At 39.1% G+C, this 25645-nt stretch overlaps 1 protein-coding gene across 9 annotated transcripts in view; it reads right to left on the reverse strand.

Moving 5' to 3' along the window:
- The window catches only part of NFIA (nuclear factor I A), a 390608-nt gene that overhangs the window by 25902 nt on the left and 339061 nt on the right, over positions 1-25645 (reverse strand). For 4 of the 9 annotated variants that reach the window (XM_081486641.1, XM_081486647.1, XM_081486642.1 and 1 more), the window contains one exon: positions 11554-11645. The exons of the other annotated variants lie outside the window; for them this stretch is intronic. In XM_081486641.1, the coding sequence (XP_081342767.1) occupies positions 11554-11645 (92 nt within the window). The remainder of the gene's footprint in view (positions 1-11553; positions 11646-25645) is intronic. 9 annotated transcript variants of the gene reach the window in all.

A 25645-nucleotide genomic window follows, 5' to 3' on the forward strand; every position in this document is an offset into this window, starting at 1 on the left:
TGGATAAAGATGTGGTACATATATATAATAGAATACTACTCAGCCATAAAAAGAATGAAATAATGCTATTTGCAGCAACATGGATGCAACTAGAAATAATCATACTAAGTGAAGTAAGTCAGAAAGAGAAAGATAAATACCATATATCAGTTATATGTGGGATCTGAGTGGAAGTCACTCAGTAGTGTCCAACTCTTTGTGACCTCATGCACTATACAGTCCATGGAATTCTCCAGGCCAGAGTACTGGAGTGGGTAGCCTATCCCTTCTCCAGTGGATCTTCCCGACCCAGGAATCGAACCGGGGTCTCCTGCATTGCAGGCGGATTCTCTACCAACTGAGCTATCAGGGACACAAATGAATTTTTATGAAACAGAAACAGATCCACAGACATACAGAACAGACTTGTGGTTGCCAAGGGGGAGGGAAGAGTGGAAGAGGGAAGGACTGAGAGTTTGAGACTAGCAGATGCAAACTATTATACACAGAATGGATAAGCAACAAGGTCCTTTTGTACATCACAGAGAACTATATTCAATATTCTGTGATAAACCATTGTTGTTGTTCAGTCGCTAAGTCGTGTCTGACTCTTTGCAACCCCATGGACTACAGCATGCCAGGCTTCCCTGTCCTCCACCATCTCCTAGAGCTTGCTCAAACTCATGTCCATTGAGTCAGTGATACCATCCTCTGTCACCCCCTTCTCATCTTGCCCTCAATCTTTCCCAGCATCAGGGTCTTTTCCAATGATTTGGTTCTTCACATCAGGTGGCTAAAGTATTAGAGCTTCAGCTTCAGCATCGGTCCTTCCAATGAATATTCAGGGTTGATTTCCTTTAGGATTGACTGGTTGGATCTCCTTGCTGTCCAAGGGACTCTAAAGAGTCTTCTTCAGCACCACAATTTGAAAACATCAATTCTTCAGTGCTCAGCCTTCTTTATGGTCCAGCTCTCACATCCATACATGACTACTGGAAAAACCACAGTTTTGACTATAAGGACCTTTGTCAGCAAAGTGATGCCTCTGCTTTCTAATACGATGTCTAGGCTTGTCACAGATTTTCTTCCAAGGAGCAAGTGTTAATTTGTGGCTGTAGTCACTGTCCTCAGTGATTTTGGAGCCTAAGAAAATAAAGTCTGTCACTGTTTCCATTTTTTCCCCTTCTATTTGCCATGAAGTGATGGGACCAGATGCCATGATCTTAGTTTTTTGAATGCTGAGTTTTAAGCCAGCTTTTTCACTCTCCTCTTTCACCTCCATCAAGAGGTTCTTTAGTTCCTCTTCACTTTCTGCCATTAGAGTGGTATCATCTGCATATCTGAGGTTATTATTTATCCCAGCATGTGTGTGTGGGTGTATATACACATTGTACATACATACAGATATACATACATTATGGTTCATCACAACTAATGATGCTCAGTTGTGATAAACTTTAAAGGATAAAATATATAAAAAAGAATGTGTATATATATATATGCATATGTGTGTATATATATGTACATGTATAACTGAATGATTTTGTTGTACAGCAGAAATTAATACAATATTATAAATCAACTATATTCTAACTTTAAAAAAAGAACATCTCCCTTAGTGTTCCATTCATTGGAAACATCATTATCAAGACCCATTTCAGAGTTGGACAAATTGATGGTAGTTTTGCATTTGATGCTACAATTTTCTGACTTCATTGTAAGGCTCTCATCAAATTCTGACCCAATTCCTCTCAGCTGTGTATAGCCATTCACAGCTTCTTTTGTCAGTCATTCCCTCCACTTTATTTTCTATCCCACTTCCCCAAAATCCGAACAGGTAATTGCTGCTGCTGCTGCTGCTAAGTCGCTTCAATCGTGTCCGACTCTGTGCAACCCTATGGACAGCAGTCCACCAGACTCCGCCGTCCCTAGGATTCTCCAGGCAAGAATACTGGAGTGGGTTGCCATTTCCTTCTCCAGTGCATGAAAGGGAAAAGTGAAAGTGAAGTCACTCAGTCGTGTCCGACTCTTAGCAAACCCATGGACTGTAGCCTACCAGGCTCCTCCATCCAGGGATTTTCCAGGCAAGAGTACTGGAGTGGGGAACAGCTAATTAAATATCAGTAAATACCAGACATTTAGTCCATTCTCTTCTTCTATGATGTCTAAAATTTCCTGAAGAAACTCCCTTTTACCTTCCCCTTCTCCATTGCCACTGATCTCATTTAAGTACTGGCAAAGAAGCAAGCACAAAAGGAACCACTACTTGTTGAGCACCTACTGTGTGCCAGATTCCATGCAGGCATGCATGCTCAGTTGTGTCTGACTCTTCACGACCCCATGGACTGTAGCCTACCAGGCTCCTCTATCCATGGGATTTTGCAGGCAAGAATACTAGAGTGGGTTGCCATTTCCTTCTCCAAGGGACCTTCCCAACACAGGGATTGAACCTCGCATCTCCTGCATTGGCAGGTATATTCTTTACCATCTAGCCACCTGAGATTGAGGGCATAAGGAGAAGGGTGACAGAGGATGAGACGGTTGGACAGCATCATCGACTCAATGGACAAGAGTTTGAGCAAACTCCGGGAGATGGTGAAGGACAGGGAAGCTTGGCGTGCTATAGTCCACGGGGTCACAAAGTGTCAGACATGACTGAGTGACTGAATAACACTACCATCTGGGAAGTCCTGCCAGATCCCATATAAACACCTTTGATTCTTTCAGTGATTATCAATTCACTTAACTAAGGAGTTTCCTCAGATCTTTTTCAAGCAAAGCAACAAACAAACAAAAACACTTAAACCAAACTAAAACATGCCATTAAACGTGATGGTATCTCTGAAGTTAAAAAACCGAGGAAGAAAAAGCAGACCAGTACCTAGAACTGAGGCTCTGGCTTGGTCCAGAAGTGAAATTTGTGGCTGAGGACAACTAAAACATGCTGCCAAGTTAAAACTTGAGAGACAACGGTTCTGTTTATTGAAAAATGTATTTTAAGAGTGTCTCATAGGCTGTCCGTGAGTCAGCTGCCAAGTGTTTGTGAAGAGAAATGTGGCAAGAACATACAGGCTGGTGTGGGGGCTGGGAAGCTGGAGGAGTCACTCCTGCCCGCAGTAGGAGGGAGCAGATGGCAGGGGTAACTCATCTCCCTGAGGCGGTGCTGACTATTCAACACCTACGGCTGGAGCCGAGAACGTAAGAGAAAAAATGATCAGGCACGGTTTTCTCTGCAGATGCTGGGGGTCAATTCATTTGCCACAGTCCTTACTACCCTTAGAAAAGGGGCTTCCCTAAGTGGCTCATGCGGTAAAGAATGTGCCTGCAACATGGGAGACCAGGTTTTGATCCCTGGGTCAGGAAGATCCCCTGGAGGAGGAAATGGCAACTCACTTGAGTATTCTTGCCGGGAGAATTCCATGGACAGAGAAGCCTGGTGGGCTATAGTCCGTGGGGTCGCAGAGGGTCGGATATGACTGAGCAACTAACACTTTCACTTTACTATCCTCAGAGATATGATTGATTTCCTCTTGGGAAGTCTCTTCTTCCTTGGGGCACAACTTATTAAGGCTAGATATCGGGTGCAGGGCTAGAACAGAGGTGCCCAACGGAATGAGGCTTTTGGAGTATCTTTAGGGCAGATGCTCAATGGAAGAATCCACGAGATTCTGAACTTGTGGAGTTGTGTCCAAATTTTGTCCTTACTGGATGGTCATTTTAGATCCAGCGTTTGGCAGACAGGTTCTGCCCATATCCACAGAGCAGCACATGACGATGTGCTGAAAGACCACACACGTCCTTTCCTGATGGGTGCACTGAAGGAAGTGTGGGCTCTGGAATCAGAAGTGGGTCTGTGTCCTGGTTCTGCCCACCCTTGGCTATGTGGTTCTGGGGAAGTCACTGCCCTCTCTTTAAACCGTAACACAGCTTTTAAAATCTATATAATGGGGATAACAATAGTAACAGCTCTGCCTACTTCAAAGGGTTGTTCTGAAGATCACATGAGAAAATACTTTATAATCCAGAAAACAATGTTTAAATATAAACAGTTATCAACCAAATAACCAATGCTATCACTTGTTGAGTATTAGCAGGTGTTAAGCATTTACTTTTTCTGCATTGAGTTTAAGACTCAAAACAACCGTAGGAGGTAGATAAATACAGTTATCACCATTTTACAGTTCATAAACCAGGCTAGAAAAATTGAATTACCAAGAAAAAATTTTAAAAATTACCCAAAAATGAAGCACGCATACCACTTCTAAGTGACGGAATAAAGCTCCAACCAAGATCTGAAAGGAAAGCTCACAACCTCAGCTGCTTTGCTCTCTGGGCAGAGCCTGGCTGTTCTCACAGATGTTGACTAATGTCATTAGTAAAGGTCTTTTTCCCAGGCAGGATGAGAGAATGAGCTCAGTCTTGATTTCACAGATGCAGGAGCTAATAGGAAATCGGGGCAGGTCTTCAGAAGAACCAAGTACAGCGGTGGTCCTATTCCTTGGTGTAAGAGTCAATCTCAGGCCACAAAGAGAAAATGGTCAGTAACTTTTCATCATAAACAGTTAAGGATGCAGACAGTATTCAGGAAAGAGATGTTCTGGAGACAGACTGGTTCAAATCTTGGCTACCTCATTTGCCATGGGACAAGTATATTCTCTGAAAGTTCAAGTTTCTTATCAGTAAAACAGGGAGATTACCTTCTCATCATACCAGGGAATTTCTCTCCTACTCGCTCAGTTGTGTCCAACTCTTTGTGACCCTTTGAACTATATAGCCCACAAAGCTTCTCTGTCCATGGGATTTTCCAGGCAAGAATAACAGAATGGGTTGCTTTTTCCTTCTCCAGGGGATCTTCCCGGACCAAGGACTGAATCTGCATCTCCTGTGTCTCCTGCATTGCAGGCGATTCTTTACCCACTGAGCCATCAGAGAAGCAAAACAAGGTTAACAGCACTAATCTCAGAGGGCTCTGAGGCCTGTAGTTAGTGCAGGCACAGAAACTAACATGCGTCGGTTCGCGTTGGCGCTTAATACAGAGTGCCCATTTGGCCAATTAACTTTTCCCAGAGTTAGAAGTAAATGGAATTTTATCTGCCACTCCTCTCCAATCTTGGGAGTTTTCAGCTGTATGGGCTTGTAACGCAAATGCTCAGATCCAATTCTAACTAGAAGGGGGCTGCTGCTGCTGCTAAGTCGCTTCAGTCGTGTCCAACTCTGTGCGACCCCATAGACGGCAGCCCACCAGGCTCCCCTGTCCCTGGGATTCTCCAGGCAAGAACACTGGAGTGGGTTGCCATTTCCTTCTCCAATGCATGACAGTGAAAAGTGAAAGTGAAGTCGCTCAGTCATGTCCGACTCTTCGAGACCCCATGGACTGCAGCCTACCAGGCTCCTCTGTCCATGGGATTTTCCAGGCAAGAGTACTGGAGTGGGGTGCCATCACCTTCTCCGAACTAGAAGGGGGAGAGTAGTTTATTTTTTTCTCTATAAGGAAGTCTGAGTTTCTTGCCTTTGCAGCTCTCCAGCTGCTCCTTGAACTTCTGTGTGGTACCCAACTTCCTACAGGCAGGCAGCTGGGGTCAGGGCGGGGAGGAGGCAGGGAATGGCTTCAGCTAACTGCACTGTAATCTCAAGTGAGCTTGGTGTCTGGGGTGAGAATATTACGCAAGGAGCATTGCTTCTTGGAAATGAGGGATGGTGGGGGGTGGGGGTCTGGCTGATATGCCAGCAGCAGGAAAGGATTCTAATAATTTCATCTGCTTGGCCCAAAGAATACAGAGCTCAACGTGTCTCTCTACTTTACATGGGATAAAGTCTTATTGTCCAGCTCATGGTTGGTCAAATTAAAAGTAGCAGAAAAAGGTAAAATGTCTAAGAGCCAGAGCCATATCATCAGTCCAAAATTAGACAAGGACAGAAAAGCTATCTTGCCTTGTCTGTCCCTTCCACTCTTTGAAAGGTTTTCTCCCCAACTCCAAGCCTCTTAGGCAAATCCCTACTGTACCTGGTATCGCACTGCATCATTAATGTTGTTGTCATTACTCTTATTTTTTACATCTGTTTCCTCTATCAGACTTTGAGTAACTTGAGGAGAATTGTTATTCCCTGCATTCTGTAGGTGTTGGGAATACAGTCAGAAATGATGAGTGATTGATGGAAGGTATTTAGAAAGTTTTGCATTTTGCAGATCACCTGAGCACTGGTTTCTCGGGCGGAGCTTCAGGAATACAGCACACAAAACGGCAACAGATCCAAACACTCTCCATACCCACCACTTCCCTATGTTCCTTGTCATCCCCACCAAAGGCAGACAACGAGTGCTGTGCCCATAACTGAGCTCTGCGGGGACCTCTTCAGGGGAGCAGGTTTCCAGCACAGAGAAGTGTGTGGCTTGTGCACACGTTTGTAAATTTCATGAGGCAAAGGCAGTCCCATTGCTTGTGAGTCAGGCAGCTAAATGATTTATTAAGCAAAGGTTACAGCACCTGTGCCTTTTTGTCAACAAATCAGGCCCGTGCCATGCCAAGCGATTCTTCTAATAACCCAAATGGTAATTTGGTTTTAAATAGCCTTTCAGATACCACAATTCTGTTGAGGCAGAACAGTGATAGATTTGGGTGGCAGGGAAGAAATGCCTGTTTTTAATATTGTTTGCGTTCATTTTTCATTTTAAAGAATTAGTCCTCATTGGCGTTCTGCAGGTTAAGCATTTTATTTGAACATTCTGATTAAACTAGAACCTGAATGAAAATGAGTTCTTTGCTCTGTCCTTCTGTGTGGGAATTGGTATTTCTATTTATTACCTGATGATGAAATATTAACTTTTTTTCTCTAAATAAATGCCTCCTTTTAATGGCTCTCATTTTCAGGGATCAGATTAAATTATGAGATGCAATTGAGATGGTCGTTGGCTTTCAGCTATTTGATATGATGGCATGCTCTCTCTTATATCATTCAGTGAGCGTGCAGGGGACATTAACAGTGTCCAAAGTGAAGTAAATACTCTATGCCCCAGAGTCATTTCTATATGTTATTATCAACTGTCATGGGACAATACTGAAAAATAAGAGATCCGGGGCGGTCGTGTTTTCTCAGAACAGATGGGTGTTCTAAAGGCTGTCTGGAGGTGGCTACCCCCCATGTTAATGATGAGTTATAAAACGGAGGAGAAGGAAAAGGTGAGGCAAATCATGATAGTAGTAGAAGTAGCAGAAAAGTGAGGCAGAAGAATGGGATGGGTAACCTGGCAGGAATGTTCCAACAGAGCCAAAGCTGGGGTGACTTATATTAATACAATGCAATTGGAAGGCAGTTTGAAAGAAAACTAGCTCAGGGCAAGGCTGAAAAAAGGCAATTCTGTCTCAGTGAAGGGAGGAATTCTCTGGAGAAAAAAAATAGACTAGAAGGAAGGAGGAGGAAAAATGGCTTTCAATTATCCATGTTATCTTTCCCTACCAATCATTACAGATGATGAATAGGTGCAATAAAAGCCAATATTCAATTTTTCCAATTTACATGGAAAGAAGGCCATAATATATTGTTAAGGGGGAAGAAACAGCAGGTTACCAAACAGTGTATATAATATGATCTCATTTTTGCAATATATTTGTATGCATAGAAATAGTCTGGATGGATTTAGACAGAAATGATAACAGTAGGACTACAAGAGATTTTTTAAAATTATTTTTCCCATCTGTATTTTCCACAGTTAACATGTATCATGACAGTAATAAGAAAAAGTCATTATTTTTAAACTTCTTTATCAATCATTTAGATTCAGCCCATATTTGCTGACTACCCACTATGTGCTGGACATGAGAACGAGTGTTTCAGAGAGCTCAGCACAAAATGACAGTGGATTATTTTTTGATAAACAGTCCACTCTTCCTGGCTGTTTTACAGAATTTCAGACTCTCAAGAGGTGAAAGGGTCATTAAGAGTTTATATAATAATTACATTTAAAAATTGTGATAAAATGTACATAAAATTTACCATCTTAACCATTTTTAAGTGGACAGTTCAGTGGCATGCAGGACATTCACACTGTTGTGTAACACCAACATCATGCACCATCCATTTTCAGAGCTTTTTTCATCTTATAAAATGAAAGCTCTATGCCACTATAGATACACCAATAACTGTCTATTCTGCCCTCTCCCCAGCTCCTGGCAACCACAGCTCTGCTTTCTGTCTCTATGAGTGTGACTACACTAGGTACTTCATATTAAGTGGAATCATACAGTGTTTGTTCTTTTGCGACTAGCCTATTTCACTTTGCATAACGTCTTCAAGGTTCATCTATGTTGCAACATATTGCAGAATTTCTTTAGTCTTCAAGGCTGGATAATATGTATCACACCACATTAAAATGGTACACACACAGTAAAATGTATATGCCGTGTTTTGTTTATCCACTTATCTGTTGATGGAAACCTGGATTACTTGCCTCTTTTGGCTGTTGTGAATAATGCTGCTATGAACATGGGTATACAAATATCTCTTTGAGACCTAGTTTTCAATTATTTCGGGTATACACTAATGATCAGAGTCTATCTCCGATCAGAGCAAATTCAGATTTAAAGCCAGGGAATATGCTAGTGGTATTCCTGAGAGTTGAGCATCAGTCTCTGTCTGAATATCTGCAGGGAAAGTAGCTCATCACTCTATAAGGCAGTAAGTACAATACAGTAGTTAGACAACATAGGTCTTGAAGTCAGACAGAACTGGGGACACATTCTTGCTCCGTTCCCCACTGTACAGCCTTGGAAAAATTAACAACTCTTTAGATCTCAGGTTTCACATCTATAAAATGGAGATAATTATATATATCCTAATGGATGGCTGTCAAGATTTGTTGGATAACGTACTTAAGGTACTTAGTGCATAGAAAATGCTCAATAAATGGGGGCTATATATAATCAAGTCACTTATTTTTTTTTTAAAGAATGGTCTTATGATAAACTGAAAGCTGCCTACTTCAAATGTCTATTCGTTAGTTCAAATTCTATCTACTAGAAAGAAATAGGGACCATCAGTTCAGTTCAGTTCAGTCGCTCAGTCATCTGTTTTCCACAGGTTGATGCTCCAAGTATTTGAAGAGGTTTCTCTGGGGAAAAGAGAGGCCATTTTATTTTGTATTTGTTTATGGATTTCTGTGCAGGATACCTTTTCTGCATTTATAAAGCTCACCTATCTGCTTGGCTGACTCTTCAATTTTTACTTCTTTAAGGCAGAATACAAAATTTTGTTTTCCTAGAAAAATTTTCCCATAATGCAATTAATATAAATTTCATGCCTATTAACAAAAGTATTTATATAAAAAATGTAGGCTTGCCTAGGAAATTATTAATCTGAGGGTCATGTTCAGATTATGTCTTAAAAAATTCCTATAAAAATTCTTCTTAACTGATGTCCTCTTAGAAAGATTATTTTAAAAATATTATTTTTATTATTTATATCTATATTTATGCTTTCCAAATGGTTCCAGAAAGTAGTTCTTTAAAAAAAGAGCTAATATATACATCTAAATATTAAAATATTTAGAGCATATAACTTTTATCTCAGGATATATTTTTGGGGAAAAAGAATAACTCCATTAATGCAGTTTCTCATAAGACAATTGGGGATGGCTTTCTCCAAGCCAAATGTGGCAGGTGTCACTGTGATAAGAAACATTTAAGCTGTTGTCCCTATGATGCCAAATATTTAACAGAAACCCAAAAAATTCAGCTCCAGATGCCAATATTGGGCCTACATGACATCATTCATCCAGATGCGTAGAAAATCTGGATTTTAAGAATTGAATTTTTGTGGTCAACATCATGAAGACTCAGTTTGTGGGTTAAATAAGGCATTTGTGAAACAAGGCCATATTGGAATAGAACACGTTTTGATTATAAAGAAACAAATTGAATGGAATGCAGGGTACAATTTCAGCACAGTGAATCACAGCTTATATAAAAATACTATGTAAAATACAAACAGGGCATTTCCAAACTGCATTTTTGAGGTTCCTAATGAAGTAACCTGAGCCCACTGGTGCTTTGAGAAAAACAATCATCCAATATAAAGCTACTGTCCCCAATTCTTCCCTTCTCATTGAATTTGACTATGTAAGCCAAATGTACAACAAGAAACGTTCTACTTTAATGCATCTGAGGTAATTATTCAACTTCAAATTCAGCAGTTAAGTATTTGAAGGTGTGGGAAAGTAAGCAATAAACTTGAACAATTTTGTGGGGAGTATGGAATAGGCAATGTTAATCCTGGATGCCAATGTACCTGGCCCCTCCTCCCCTTCCCTCCCTTGCCAGGTTCAGAAGAAACAGCAGAAGTGGGAAATTCAAGAGTTAACTTTCTTCCTCCCCTCTTTGCTTCCCTTCTCCTTACAGCTGCCTCCTCCAAGGCTGTACTTTCTGTGACCCTGCTTCAGTGTAGGAAGGCTTCAGATGCAATGCTGTTTAACCCACACTGTCGACACAGCAATAAACTAAAATCCTTTACAGAGAAAGCAAATGGACCCAGGAAAGCAAATCTATTTCGTTCATAAGCACCTGCTCATAGTCTTACAAACAAAGATGAATAGTTAGAAATTAGGCATCTGGAGATTACACACCGCAGCACATGCACAAAACATCTTGGAGAATTTTTTCAAACCCTGTGTTAAACAGAACCTCAAAGGGAAAACATTTTCTTTATGTCAATTCTGATAATATACAGTCACATTCTAGTTAAGAAATGAGAGAGGAGCTTCTTCTAAAACTTGTATCTAATTCTATTTTACAAATCTCTAAGCATCTTTATAGCTACTACCCTGGAATTCCAAAAGTCTTTCACTGTTTCTCAATTCACAGCAGCTATTTCAAAACTTTTAAAAGAGAAGCTTTCTCCTTGACCTATAGTAGCACAAAACACATCTATTGAAAAACAAACTCTAGATGTCCTGGGATTCTCTTTTCTTTCAATCACCTACCTCAAAACATGACATTAATTCACATCCATCCCCTCCCATTCCACCACACCCAGCATAGCCGGTAACAAATACCTATTTCTGCACCAATACCAGCAACTTAACAGGGCTCAGGAACTCTTTCTTTTCGATCAGGGTCCTGGGGACCCTATAACAAGTACAGAAGAGTGGCTGGCCCCCCACTCCCAGCATGCACTCTGATGTCACTGGCAACCAGAGTGTACTTTCCAGGTTCAATAGGGACCTACTTCTGTCTGCTCACACACAGAGACACGGATTCCTAAAAGAGGGAGCACACTCTATCCAGCCCTGGGAAAATTTTCTTCCCATAGCAAAAGCAGGTCTGGCACAGAAGCCCTCCTCTTCTACCCCCTCAATACAAGAAACAAAAATTGCAGGCACTGTTTTCCATGATTTCTGAGAACACATGGAAAGGTGGCTGAAGGGCCGGGACGAGGTGGTGAGGTGGAGGGAGGGGAGGTCGGGAGGTAAGGGGACCGAACAGGGACTGGGAAACGCAGCCTGTTGTGGCGAAAGATGAGTTACCATGCACCTGATGAATAAAACAAGCTGCACCACAAACAGAAAAGATGAGAGCGGCCCACCTGTGTCTGTTGAGGGATATTTACAAAGCTTGGATCCCGTGGTCCAACACTGACGAATCGGTTTGCGGGGGAGGTGCTGGGTGTCGAGTAGGCTGTGAAGGGAAGGGACACATGCGTTCAGGAAGCAGCACGAGATTGCACACACAGACAACACCAAAACACACAGTCTCCGAGCCTACGCAGCTGATTAACAAGGAAATGTGCAAACACTGTAGCTAGCAGAGGGCTCTAGCTAGCGAGGGCATTTTAGACAGTCAAAAAGGAAGAGGGGTTGGCTTCCAAAGACTGTTGGAGTAAAACAGCGTCAAACTGGTGCTCAGATGAACTCTTCTCTCCTTCCATCATACAAATTAGAACATGCAGGACATTTGCAAAGTACACTTTCTGAGTGAAACATGAGTTCTGGGGTCAGAAAGAGATATCCTAGTCTTTAAAAGCACGGGAGAAAGAAATTAGGTAGAAAGGGGAGCAAAGCAGTTCATTGTACAATCTTGCTTTTCACACTATTACCATCTTAAAGATCATGGGATGTTCCTGTTCCTCTATCTCTAAATACAATAGAAGAGTCTTTACAAAGGGACTGGGTTCTCCAGAAAGGTGGTGGAAAACCATCTAGAGCACACTGGCTTTGCAGGCTTAGTGGGGTGTCTAGAATTTTACAATCACAAAATGTGCTTACAGTATTAACATTTGTAGTCTTCCCATCCTAGAACCTTTCTGTTCAGGCACAAACCACCAAGACTCCATGTAAACCTGGAACCTCAGGTACCACACTTCTAGCCTACTATACTTTTCACAGTACATAAATGTTCTGTTGCTGGTTTTTATACTTATATTGAAGAGCTTCACTCTACAGAGAAAAAATTCTGTAGTTTTAGTGTTTCATTGGCTCATATATCCAAACAAACATTTTTTTCTGCTGTCCTTCAATTCACTTCTTAACCACAAACTCCAAGGATTTATTCATATTCTTTCTTTACTAGAAATTTTAGACAATTACTTAATTTCACATTTCTTAACCATACTTGTAAAAATCCTAAATTTTCTGGACTAACACAAGACATGCACTATCTAATAGATGAAAAGGATTTGCACTTTTAAAAAAACACAAATAATTGAAGGAATAATACCAAGTTCCTTTGCCAGATATTTTCCCCCACATTAACATCATCTGCCTCTCTTCCTTTGATTTCCTGTTTTACAGAAAACTGCTCAGACTTCTTGTTTCCCTTGTTAAGCACATCTAGAGACAAAATTTCCAACCAATCTGGCCCAAGTCCTGTTGGTCTTAGAAGTAAGTCACCCACGCAGAGCTGTGATGGTCACGTAGTATGGTTGTGTTGGAACAGAGAAGGAATAAAAGGGTCCCCTGATGTCTATTAAGAAGAAACTTTTTGTGGCTGTAGTATTTGTTTGAGAAGAATTTGTCCAATAATAGCTTTATCTAAAATGATCTAACTGTATGATACATTATACTGTCTAGCAGCCGATTTTCTTCCCCAGCCCATCCTGTCATATTAACCTGTACAGATTTGAAAAATACATTTAGTCATTCTGTATGCGCCTCTCACTCATTGCTATGGGGAAATTTACTTTTTAAAAAGCTCAGTCAAATACTCTTTTATTAACGGTTTCATTCAGCCTACTGCTCTACTTTGATGTGCTTTCAAAAGTCTTAACAGAAAGTTTTATGCTGAAAATGATGGACTATAATTACCTGATAGTGAATTTATCTGCTCCTAGGGCACAAAGAGGATTCGGGAGAGATAAGGAGGAAACTTGTAGATAAAATAATCTGTTAAGCCTGTTAGCAATTAGGAGGAAAAAAAGTATTTTTTACATGTGCATAGGTAGGTAGGTTGAGAAGGAACAAAAAGGCATGAAGAATAAGTTAAGGTTCTAAGAGTAAGTGACTGGTGACAAATGCTGAGCTGTAAGGCGTTGGTGTGATGGTCCTAGCAGGGCTGTGTGTGCATGCCTGCACTGATCATCACAGACATACACAGGATTTCCTGTGATGACTTGACTATACTGGTGGCATCCCAACAAGCATGCTGACTGATCCTAGGAAACATATGCTTTTTTTCTTTTCTTTTTTGTGTGAAGATAGGTCTTCACTGACCATAAAAGTGCTAGTCTCTCAGTTGTGTCCGACTCTTTATGATCCTACGGACTGTAGCCTGCCAGGCTCCTCTGTTCACAGGATTCTCCAGGCCAGAATAGTGGAGTGGGTAGCCATTCTCTTCTCCAGAGGATCTTTCTAACCCAGGGATCAAACCCAGGTCTCCTGCTGCTGCTGCTAAGTCGCTTGAGTCGTGTCCAACTCTGTGCGACCCCATAGACGGCAGCCCACCAGCCTCCGCCATCCCTGGGATTCTCCAGGCAAGAATACTGGAGTGGGTTGCCATTTCCTTCTCCAATGCATGAAAGTGAAAAGTGAAAGTGAAGTCGCTCAGTCGTGTCCGACTCTTAGCGACCCCATGGACTGCAGCCTACCAGTCTCCTCTGTCCATGGGATTTTTCCAGGCAAGAGTACTGGAGTGGGGTGCCATTGCCTTCTCCTCAGGTCTCCTACGTAGCACTAAATCTGGAAAGGTCTGTATTACATTTCATTCTCTATTTAGTATTTTTGCCAGACATAGATTTTGCCATTTTGAAAGGAGGGTGAGCATCTAAATAATTGAGCCACTCAAAATTACCATGAGACTAACAATTGGCTCTTGTTTCTTCTTCATTCATGAGACCAAACATCCCAGGAGGCCCTTAATGCTCTCATAGGCTATTAAAACTGCTCCAAAGTTTATTTTATTTTTTTTTAAGAGCAATGCTGAGAGAGGTGGTAGGGTGTTTGCCTTAAAAAAAAAAAAAAAGGTATTACAGCTATAAAGATCCGGGAGTCTTGGAGTATCCAAGTCATTGAATGGAGAAAAGATGCTCAGGGCAACTTATTCTATAGAAAGTTGATTCTGGGAAAAATCAAGGATACAGGAAAAACAAGGGAAGGAAGAAAGAAAGTTGGACCCATCTTCCATTGTTGTAGTTACAACAAGGCAGTGTTCCCCTATAACAGGATGCAGATCCATAGATGATATGACATAGGGTGAATTTGATTTTTCCCAAAGAAACAGTGGAATGAGGGAGTTATCCTGTTGAACAAAAGCCTCCGTTGAAACTTTTTGTTAAAACAATCATATATGCCATGGTGAATCAATTACGCATGCCCTGTTAAGTGCTTTCAACATGAATATAAAATGAAGTAAAGGGGGCTATATGGTAATTAATTATACACAACTGTGCTTACTATGCTCTTATATTACATTCATTATCTGTCTTAATTATAATTTTTGTCTATTTACAGCAATAATCAAATGTTGCAGGAGGAGCTTCAGGAAATCAGTTAAGTCCAGAAAATAATTTTCTGGGATGAAATTATCTTAGGTATTTTTAAGAACTCTGGAGAGAAGATTCAGGGGCATTTGATGATTTTCTGATAAAGTCAACAGGGAAATCAATTTGCTTATATAACCTCATTGTAAAAGTCTTCATGACAAACATGACTATTAGAAATCAAAGTATTGATTAGTTGTCTGCTTCTGAAACAGAAAGTGTTTGCTTTTTTAAGCAGCCATTTGACCTACATGAGCAGCAGTATCATGGATCATTTTCTTAGCCTTATGAAAAAACATTCCTATAATAAGCACCCACCAGCTCTTATATGGGCTAATCTGATCATATTTTTTCTCTTCCTATGTATTTCTTCAGATTATCCAAGAGTCTTAGCCTTAGCCACAGAGGTAAGTATCAAAATTTCAAGTCAGAATCTGATCCCATATCCTTCTGTGTTGCCCACTTACCATATGCATTGCTAATTCTATAATCCTTCAGTTAGGCAGTACAAGTCGGGCCTCAGTATGAGCAATTGGAAAACAGTTCGTGAACAATTCTTTCTTTATATGCAATTGAGCCTCTGCGAATACTGGAATCTGTCTCTAGGGAGATTGTGGGATGGCCAGGGAGAGTGGCTGAGATCACCCATTAGCTTTGCTCTTTACAACTGGGCAGGTGTTCCCTGGAAGAACAGCTTCTATGTTCTCAGAAATGGATATAACTGACTGCCTGTGAGTCAATGAGAATTCCAACTTTTGTTATTCCCAGGTTATCTGTTTTGTTTTGTTTTTGTTTTTTTGCCCCTGAATAAGAAGGAATAAGGGAGGTGACTGAATAGAGGAATCACAGAGCTTCCAGATGAATCAGTTTTGAGTTTGGAATAGCCTTGACCCAACAATCATAAGCTGACCATAGGGCTAAAAAAGTGGTCCAACTGTTCTGAATAAAAGATAGTTGGAGCTTTCCTGTTTTGGGGGAAAAATATGACTGCAAAACAAGATACTAAGACATTAAAATATCTGTACCAATGTCAGTTGGTGGTTTCTTTAAGATAAAAACAGTATTAGTAAAACCACTCAAATCTCATAAACTAGAAAATGTGAATGCATCAGCTTGTTTTGGAAGTAGGCAGCCAGATTCAAGATCTAATTCAAATTTAGCAACCCCTGAAATGTGTGTCATCACTGGAAAACAGAAGAGGGAGAAAATTATAGATTTCTGTGTAGAGCCAGGGTGTGATAGGAGAGCAACCCTTTGGGGGAAGCCCCCTCCAGTGTCACAGAGTAGACATCAGGAGCCGAGTGCTGGGGCTCAACGGCCTGATGATAGAGGCAGCCAGCTCCTCTGCTGGGGTGGGAGAGAAGGGGATGACCCAGTGAGGCACCTTGGCAGAAAAAGATAATGTAAGAGAGCTAGTATATTTTGATTTTCTTTTTATGTATGTGAGTGTCTTAGATATTTGTCTTTTAAAAAAAAATTTTATTGAAATACAGTTGATTTACACTGTTGTTTTGTTAATAGTTTCAGATTTATAGCAACATGATCCATTTGTGTGTATGTGTATATATATATATATATATATTTATATATATATAATTTCTTAGATACTTTTCCATTATAGGTTATTGCAAGATACTGAGTATAATCCCCTGTGCTATACACTACATCCTTGTTAGTTCTGACAATCTGAATTTACTTCCAGACACAGGAAGCAACAAAGTCCCCTAAACCCTGGCAGACACAAAGTTTGAAGAGAAGTTTGTGTTCTGCTCATGAGACATGCCAACTATCTAAAAGGAAGGAATATCCAATTTCTCATTCTCTTAATCTCAAAGGAAGGAATACCCAATTCCTCATTCTTTCAAACTCTACCAAGTCTAACTGTTGTGGTGCGTCGAGGAGAGATGTCTTACATATTCCTATTCTTCCTCTCTTTCTTTCTGTCTCTGTCTTGCTCTCATGTGAACACGTTCTCTGTGCCAGGCTCTATGCTGAGTTTTATGGGAGATAAAAAGATGAGCCAGACACACTGCTATCCTTGAAATGTTAGCATCTAGTGGAGAGAGATGAGTACAGAAAGTGAAAATATGAGTGCCTAAAAGTAATATACATAAAAATCTGTGGGGTGTTTAAGGACAGAAAAGTGACACCTGGCAGGGGAACAGGAAAAGCTTTGTAGAGGAGAAGGAGATGGCTTTCGTGACGGGCTGTAAAAGATGTGTTAGTTGACAAGTTCAGATGAACTGAGGGTTACATAGGAAGATGCATGAGCAAAGGAACAGAGGTGGAGGATGGGGGTGTCAATCGTGGAGAGGAAGAAGAAAAGATGAAACGTTGCAAATGACACTTTGCCATATGGTCTGGAAGATAAAAAGTTGAGGACTGGGGACTTGAATGTTGGATTTGAAGGAGAAAAAGTCCATTGAATTTTTCTTTCAAGAGGAAGAAATAATTTATAAAATAATCAAAGATACCAAATTTTAAACACCATTAAGACTACTAGGGGCTTCCCTGGTGGCTCAGATGGTAAAGAACTTGTTTGCAATGAGGGAGACCTGGGTTCGATCCCTGGGACAGGAAGATCCCCTGGAGAAGGGCAAGGCAGCCCACTCCAGTATTCTTGCCTGGAGAATCCCCGTGGACAGAGGAGCCTAGCGGGCTACAGTCCATGGGGTCGCAAAGAGCCAGACACAACTGAGAAACTAAGCACAGTACAACATAAGACCACTAGGCATTCTAACACTAAACCTTTCCCACCCTATCTCCAAATCAGTATGCACTTCATATGTTGTCTTGCGTTCAGAAACTCAAGACATTTTCACATGTGGGGATTTTTCTTTAAAAATGCTAGACAAAGATCCAATTTCATTCAGCTAGACTTACTGTGATTCCACTACCTGCCCAGGAATGTGCTAGTTATTGGACCAAAGTTTAGGAATGCAGACTTGAACAGATCCCTGTGTTTTCAAACTGCAAGTTTATTAAACGTTTATCAGTGACACCTGACAGTGCATCAGAATGCATGTAGTTGCAAACTGAAGCAGTGAGGTGACTTAATACCTAATTGAAATAATTTCTGGAGTCTTAACTGCACTATCATATGTTACAATACTATTTTTTTTAAAGCCCCGTGAAAAAAACTTTCGTTTATAAAAAAATAAATGCAGAAACTATTAGAAAATAGATTGGGTACTTTCTAAATGAAACCTATTACAATTGACTCATTGGGGAACTTGAACAGCACTATTTCTTGCCAGGTCACAAAAAAAAAAATGCTGGAGGATATTGGAATGTTTTTTCCTTCAAAGAAATCTATGGGTATCGACAAATTTACAGGGCCTAGGTTGGCATTATTAATGTAATTATACAGCCAAGGAAATACATATAACCTTTGCTGACATATGACCAGTATTCAGAAGTTTAGAAATTCCCACGTGATTGAATGGATGTTGTAATTTTTGTCCAGATATTTGGAATCTAGAAGATAACCACACTGAATTTCCATTATTTTGATCACATACGTGCAGTCAGTCACCTCATTCTATTATCTCTGCAGATCTTTTGTCTGTACAAACAAGTTACCAACAAAAAAAAGGACAGCCTTCAGGGCATGAAATTAAAGCCTACTTATCGCTAGTAAATTATTATGGAATAGCACACCCACAAGCCTTCTTCCTGAAAATCTAAAGAATTAGAACTTTAATATATTAGAATTACTTAACATGTATGGTAACAATTTGCATGAAATGTTTAATGTGTCAATAGTTCACAAAAGTCATGAAAAGAATCAGTTTTGGCAGATGGCTTTGCTCTGCTGGTCTCTCCACTTGTGTTAGGGATCTTCATAGCGGGTAGGGCTCAATGACATCATGATTTGGGGTGAAACATTCAGAGAGGAAGGCATAAGATGATTCATGTGTGCACACAGAGAGAAGGGAATCAGAACAACTTGTAAACTGGAGGTCTTTTGACTTTATGTTACCAAAATCTGTGTAATGAAGAGGCACTTAACAATGAGTGTTTCCCGTAAACAATCTATTTATACTGCTTATAATATTCTTTTTCATAATGATTTAAAGGACAGAATACAGCTTTGTTTCAGTTCATTTCAATTTATTTCTAATGACTGATCCACATTCTATGTTGTTTATTTTTATGTGTATGCTGTGTGTTATTCAACTGAACATATTTATTGATCAAAAACAACCATGTAGATGGTAGGCACAGGTGAAAGTTAATACTGAAGATCCATAGGGAATAAACCCTGGATTCAGCTGGGGTTTACTAAAAAAAGAAACCAAGATCAATATATTGGCTCCCTCCCTCTTGAAAGGCTTCCGTAGCCTCTCCAAAGGCAGTGTAACTTTGGAAACCCACTTCTGGGACTATATTCTCAACCAATACTTAAAAGCACATATAAAGATTTACACTCCAAGATGTTCATTACAGCATTACTTTTAGGTGCAACAAATTGGAACCAATGGATAAATTGATGTTTTATCCATATGTTGGAATACTGCAGTCATTAAAAATGTTTTAAAATAATAATGACACCATGATATGCTTATAATATGAAATGAATAAAATTAGTTCATAAAATTATATATATGTATATAATGGCAACCCACTCCAGTACTCTTGCCTGGAAGATCCCATGGACGGAGGAACGTGGTAGGCTACAGTCCATGGGGTCGCAAAGAGTCAGACACGACTGAGCAACTTCACTCATATACATATATAAACACATACGTATGATCAATTATGTTTAAAATAAGCACAGAAAATGACTGGAGATGTACACAGAAAGTGATTATCTATAAAGACTGGAATTATGAGTGATTTCAAAATATCTTCTAGTAATTTTTAATCTTAAATAAAGACAAACAGAATCTGAAAACCCCAAATAATATTTTTATTTTTACAGCAATGCAATGCAGTTAATAGAAAATTTTTTTTTTTCTAGAATCAGAAAATTCTAGACTGAATCCATTCAGTCTCTTACTAGAAATGTGATCTTGGCAAACCAGTTAAATTCTCTGAGCCTCTATATCTAAAAAAGTCCAGCATGATAAACATTATTTGCTTTAATACTCCTAACTCTTTAAGGCTTCACCCCGCTCTGTGAATTTCTAATAGGCTACCTTCTCCATAGGAGCAATCCAGAGAGTGATCTCTAAGGAGAGGCTTAGCCAACAAGATGGGAAATCTCCAGGATCCCACTGTACTCTACATTAAGACAGTTGAAGAAAACTGCTAAAATCATCCAGTCAGGGATTACTGATACCAAATCCCAACTAAGGGTATCATACACCAAGGTATCTGCCTTCAACCAATTAAAAAAAACAATACTTAAATCTCTCCAGGGTTAATGTTATGATCAGATTCATATATAATTTCTAAGGGTGTAAACTGGCCCAGCTTTTATGAAAAGCAATTTGGTAATGTATATCAAGAGAAACCTTCATACTATTTGCACTAGTAATTCCAATTCCAGAATCTATCCTAATAAAATTATTCAAGTTGAGGACAAAAATATATGTTTGATGATTTGCTGGAGTATATTCCATAGGCAAGGACAAAAGTTAATGTTCTGTGGTAGGAGAATAAGTAAAAATTATTTAAAATAACATTGCCTAGCTTTTTCTTATAAAGTAAGAAAAGATGTAAAATACTAGTTAAGAAAATAACATAGAAAATATATGCAGTAGGTCACAATCATCTTATATAAGTATAAGCACAGAGAAATGCACTGAAAACAGGGGAGAAAATGAGACTAAAATGTTAATTAGTAGTTGGTTATAGGAGAATATAATTTTTAAAACACCTTTCTGTATTTTTTAATTTTCGTACATTGCATTGCCATATATTATCTTTAATAAGAAAATCTTAAAATTCATCTGTCATTTCTGTCATTTGAAATAGTGAAAAACTGAGGCAAAATAAGACATGAATGGGTTATGATAACTTAAATAACCCAAATGAACGTAATCATTCATTGTCTGTTTTCTTTTGTCACTCATTCTTTCTTGACAAAGTTCAGTTCTTTTTTTTTCCTGCTCACGAGTTCCCTTGTTTTTCATCCAATTCAACGCACCCAGGAGTTTTTATAAGAATAATAGAAAAGTTTTTTTTTATGGCATGTCTTGAAATATAGTTAAGTGGTAGAGTAGAAAGCACTGGGCTTTAGCATCCAACAGACCTGTATTTGAATTCTGGTTCAGTCTCAGTTTCCTCTTTTTAAAAAGAGGGCTAATGATTCCAATTTTTCAGATTAAAATAACAATCAAGTGCAACTAAGGTAATACATATGAAAATACCTATCAAAGTGCCTGATTTGCAATAATTATTTTTCTTTTGCACAGTTAGACATTAAAAATTTGGATCGTGCACAAAGTAGAAATGCTCTGCAAAAAAGTATTTCTGAAAATTATAACTTAAAGATAGCACATGTACATTTGTATCCAATGGCTTCCTAAAGCAGAACTTGCGAGCAAATAATGGCTATTGAGGGTGAAAATGTTATCCTTTTACTAAATTCCATGCTCTCTGGGAGGGAATAAGAATATAATTCTCCTTCAGAAAGAGCACATATTTTTGCTATCATATCCAAAGTTCAGGTGAGTGCAACTAAAAACTAGATGTACAAAATTTACCAAGGCTTTTCTGGATTACCCCCCTTACCCAACTCCACTGTGTGAGTTTTGGTCACTGTAATTAGTGATTGAGATTTAAAGAAAAATTTTAGTTCACTAGAAAAATACTTTAAAAATTAAATAAATCATTATATTTGACATAAAAGGGGATTTAAAACTCAATAATCTCTTCCATTCTCATTGGGTAAGGTACTTAAGAACTACCTCCCAACAAAGCAATTTCTATCCTTCAATACACAATCAAGTATATATATACATCCCCCACTCTACAGTAGTATATGTTCTATACATACTGTTTCTTAACACTCTCCTTTGCTGACTTAATATAACTCAAAGATTATTCCATGAATTCATATAGAACTATCCTTATTTTTGACTCCCCTGGTGGCTCAGAACAGTAAAAGTGTCTGCTTACAGTGCAGGAGACCCAGGTTCGATCCCTGGATGGGGAAGATCCCCTGGAGAAGGAAATGGCAACCCACCCCAGTACTCCAGTATTCTTCCCTGGAAAATCCCCATGGACAGAGGAGCCACGGGGTCGCAAAGAGTCGGACACGACTAAGCGACTTCACTTTCACCCTTATTTTTAATTTATTTACTTATTTTTATTTTTGACTGTGCTGGGCCTTTGTTGCTCTGCAGGCTTTTCTCTAGTTGTGGCAAGTGGGGGCTACTCCCTAGCTGCAGTGCACAGACTTCTCATTGCAGTGGCTTCTCTTGTGGAGCACGGGCTCTCGGGCACGTGGGCTTCAGTAATTGCAGCATTTCAGTAGTTTCAGCTCCCAAGCTCTAGAGTATAGGCTCAATAGTTGTGGCACATAAACTTAGTTTCTCCATGGCATGGCATGTGGGATATTCCCGGATCTCGAACCCATGTCTCCTGCAATTGGCAGATGGATTCTTTATCACTGAGCCACTAGGGAAGCCCGATCCTTCTTATCAAAGGGTTTTCTAATGTATATCATATTAGTGGATATTTGGATATTTGTTTCAATCCCTGGGTTGGGAAGATCCCCTGGAGAAGGGAAAGGCTACCCACTCCAGTATTCTGGCCTAGAGAATTCCATGGACTATATAGTCCATGGGGTTGCAAAGAGTTGGACATGACTGAGTGACTTTCACTTTCACTCTTTTATTATAATCACTGTTGCAACGAATACTTGATGTATTTCTTTGTTCATATGTCCAACACTATGTATGACTTACATTTAAAATTTATATATATAAATATATATATAATAAAATAGTCCTCTGAAGAGGTTGAACCAATTTACAGTCCTCTAACAGTATAGGAGAAGGCCTATTTTTCACACACTCACCCAGATTATGTCAAGATACTTTTCTACATTATTTGAAAGGTCTTTCTCATTCCAATATTTCAAAAAAAGTCTGTCCTATGTTTTTGTGGTACTTTAAGGCTTAATATTTCTATATTATATTTTTTGTACCACCTGGAATTTATTTTGGTATAAGGAATTTTATTTTTTGTGGATAGCTACTTAGTCATCCCAATATACTTTATTGAATAATTCTTCTCCCTCTTCCATATGAAATGTCACTATTATCATATACTAAAATATTGTAGTTAAACTGGTCTCTTTCTGATTCAGAAGAATATAAAAAATTAAAATATAATGGGAACAGAAGCAGTATTGGCTGAAGAATAAAATTCAATGTGGAAATAGAGAGATCAAAGTAAAATATGTTCCCTGGCACTAAATGACATCATATATTAACTTAAGAGTAGGTAAGAAGGAGGGAGCTCTTTGGAATTGTTCAGTATCCTGTATGTGGTGTTGGTTGGAAGAATCTATGATGTTTTAAAAGCTCATAAAACTGTACACCAAAGGGTGAATTTCACTGAATATAAAATTTTTTAAAAATTTAAAAACTAAAGGAAGAGTCAGGTACCAGTAAAGAAACACTATTTTATGAAAGGAAGCCACTAACTTTTTTTTTTAGTCTCTCTTGTCATTATCCACTGGCTCTTCTCTGAAAGAGGAAATACAGTCCTTATGCCATTTAAAAATTGTGTATATGACGTATTCACTGACTTCTTCTAAATTCAATCACTGATTAAAATTACGTGTTTTACACATAAAAAAGTGTTGATGAAAAAGAGAGCCATCATTATTTGGGTGAAAACTCAGAGAGTAATTCTTCTAAGCATTCATCAACAGTCCAAGCTCTGGAGAGCCCTAAGGAACAAAGAACTTCTGCCTTTAGCAATAGCTACTGTTTTCCCACCTTTTTGCTACTCTTTGCTTATCTCCCTCCTTCTGCTCTTTTTCCTTTCCCTGCTAACAAAAAGTTATTCTCAGCAACAGAAGCTGATCCACACTGAAGTATAAATGACCACTAATATCTTCCTTTGCATTTCTCCCATAGGGTCTGCACTGCAAACTTGGAAACTGGGCTAAAGTGAAGATCCTCAAAGGATGCTCTGGCCAAGTGTATGAACTGCAGGTTCAAGGTGGCTGGGTGTGTGTCATGATGCTGCTACATCTGACTGAGTGATCTTGAGAAAGTTATCAACCTCTTCACACCCTGTGTTTCTCAATTAAGGTATTTACTTTTCAAAGTATGTACTTCATAGTATTAATGTGAGGATTAAAACAAGACAATACATAAAAAACAATTTTTAAAGTGCTTGGTATTAATAAAAGCTCAACATTTTGTTGTGTTATTAATTTCAGACAAGAATAGGCAGTTGTGGTTCCCTGGTAACCAGAAATCATGTCATATTGCTTTGTAATTTGGCTACAGTAGGAGCTAGTACCATGCGACCATAGGATTATTCTTTTTCATCTAGAGGGCTTATTGCAGTAAAGTATCAGCCTGCAATGCAAGAAACACAGGAGACATGGGTTTGATCCTTGAGTCAGGAAGATCCCCTGGAGAAGGAAATGGCAACCCACTCCAGTGTTCTTGCCTGGAGAATCCCATGGACAAAGGAGCCTGGTGGGCTACAGTCCATGGGGTCGCAAAAGAGTTGGACATGACTGAGCGACTGAGTGCCCACGCACACTATGAGATTATAATCTTCGGAAATTCGAGATTCCATTCTCGAATCTCAGTTTCCTTACCTATAAAATCCTGACTTCCTGAGTCTTAAGAAGATGGAAATGAGATAAAATATATGTGTAAAGAGCTTTGCTAACCAAAAAGCACTGAACATATGTTAATTATTATACTAGGAAATTTCAATCCTGTTCAGAGATTATTTTTACATTCTTGGTTAACAGGTTCAAACTCATTCATATAATGAATGTATACAAGATTCATCAGAGATACAAAAATAAAAAAGGAAACTTGTTATTATGTGCTTCTAATTTAATAGAATTCTAGTTTAAAAAAAATCAAAAGTTCATGGCTAAGACAGGATGGAGAAAATTGTTTATAAGTCTTTCATGCATTTTTAAATTGAGTTTTTGTGTTCCTAATTAAAAAAAGGAAAATATTCATGTTTTATCTTCCATCATAATTCAAAATGTTTTTTTTTCTTTTCATTATAATTCTAGGCTATGATGCCAATCTTCAGTTTCTTTTCTGGAAAAGTCCGTTTTTATAGTATGTTCTTGGTGCCAACCTATTATAAAAAATTGAATTTTACAATGCAATTAAGAAAATGAATTGTGCATTTTGAATTATCATACCACAAACAGATCCAAATGTAATGAGAGATTTGCCTACTCTTGAGCTGTTGTCCTCAGGACTCTTAGGAATATCCATTCGTTTTATTACATGTTTGAAAAGGAGTCCCTTCCCAATTAATGAGATGGTGCATGTGGAAAAACTCAGTACACTGCAAAGAACTGCAGTAGGTAGGATGTTATTATAATTAGTCTCACCAGTAAAATACCTAACATGCATGAATGCGTGCTCAGTTGCATTTGACTCTTTTGCCACCCCATGGACTGTAGCCCGCCAGGCTCCTCTGTCCATGGGATTTTCCAGGAAAGAATACTAGAGTGGGTTGCCATTTCCTCCTCCAGGGGATCTTCCTGATCCAGGGATCAAACTTGCGTCTCCTGCATTGGCAGGTATATGCT

This window comes from Giraffa tippelskirchi, chromosome 5, assembly GCF_054371585.1.
Source record: "Giraffa tippelskirchi isolate mGirTip1 chromosome 5, T2T-mGirTip1v1.2.pri, whole genome shotgun sequence".
NCBI classification, from domain to species: Eukaryota; Metazoa; Chordata; class Mammalia; order Artiodactyla; family Giraffidae; genus Giraffa; species Giraffa tippelskirchi.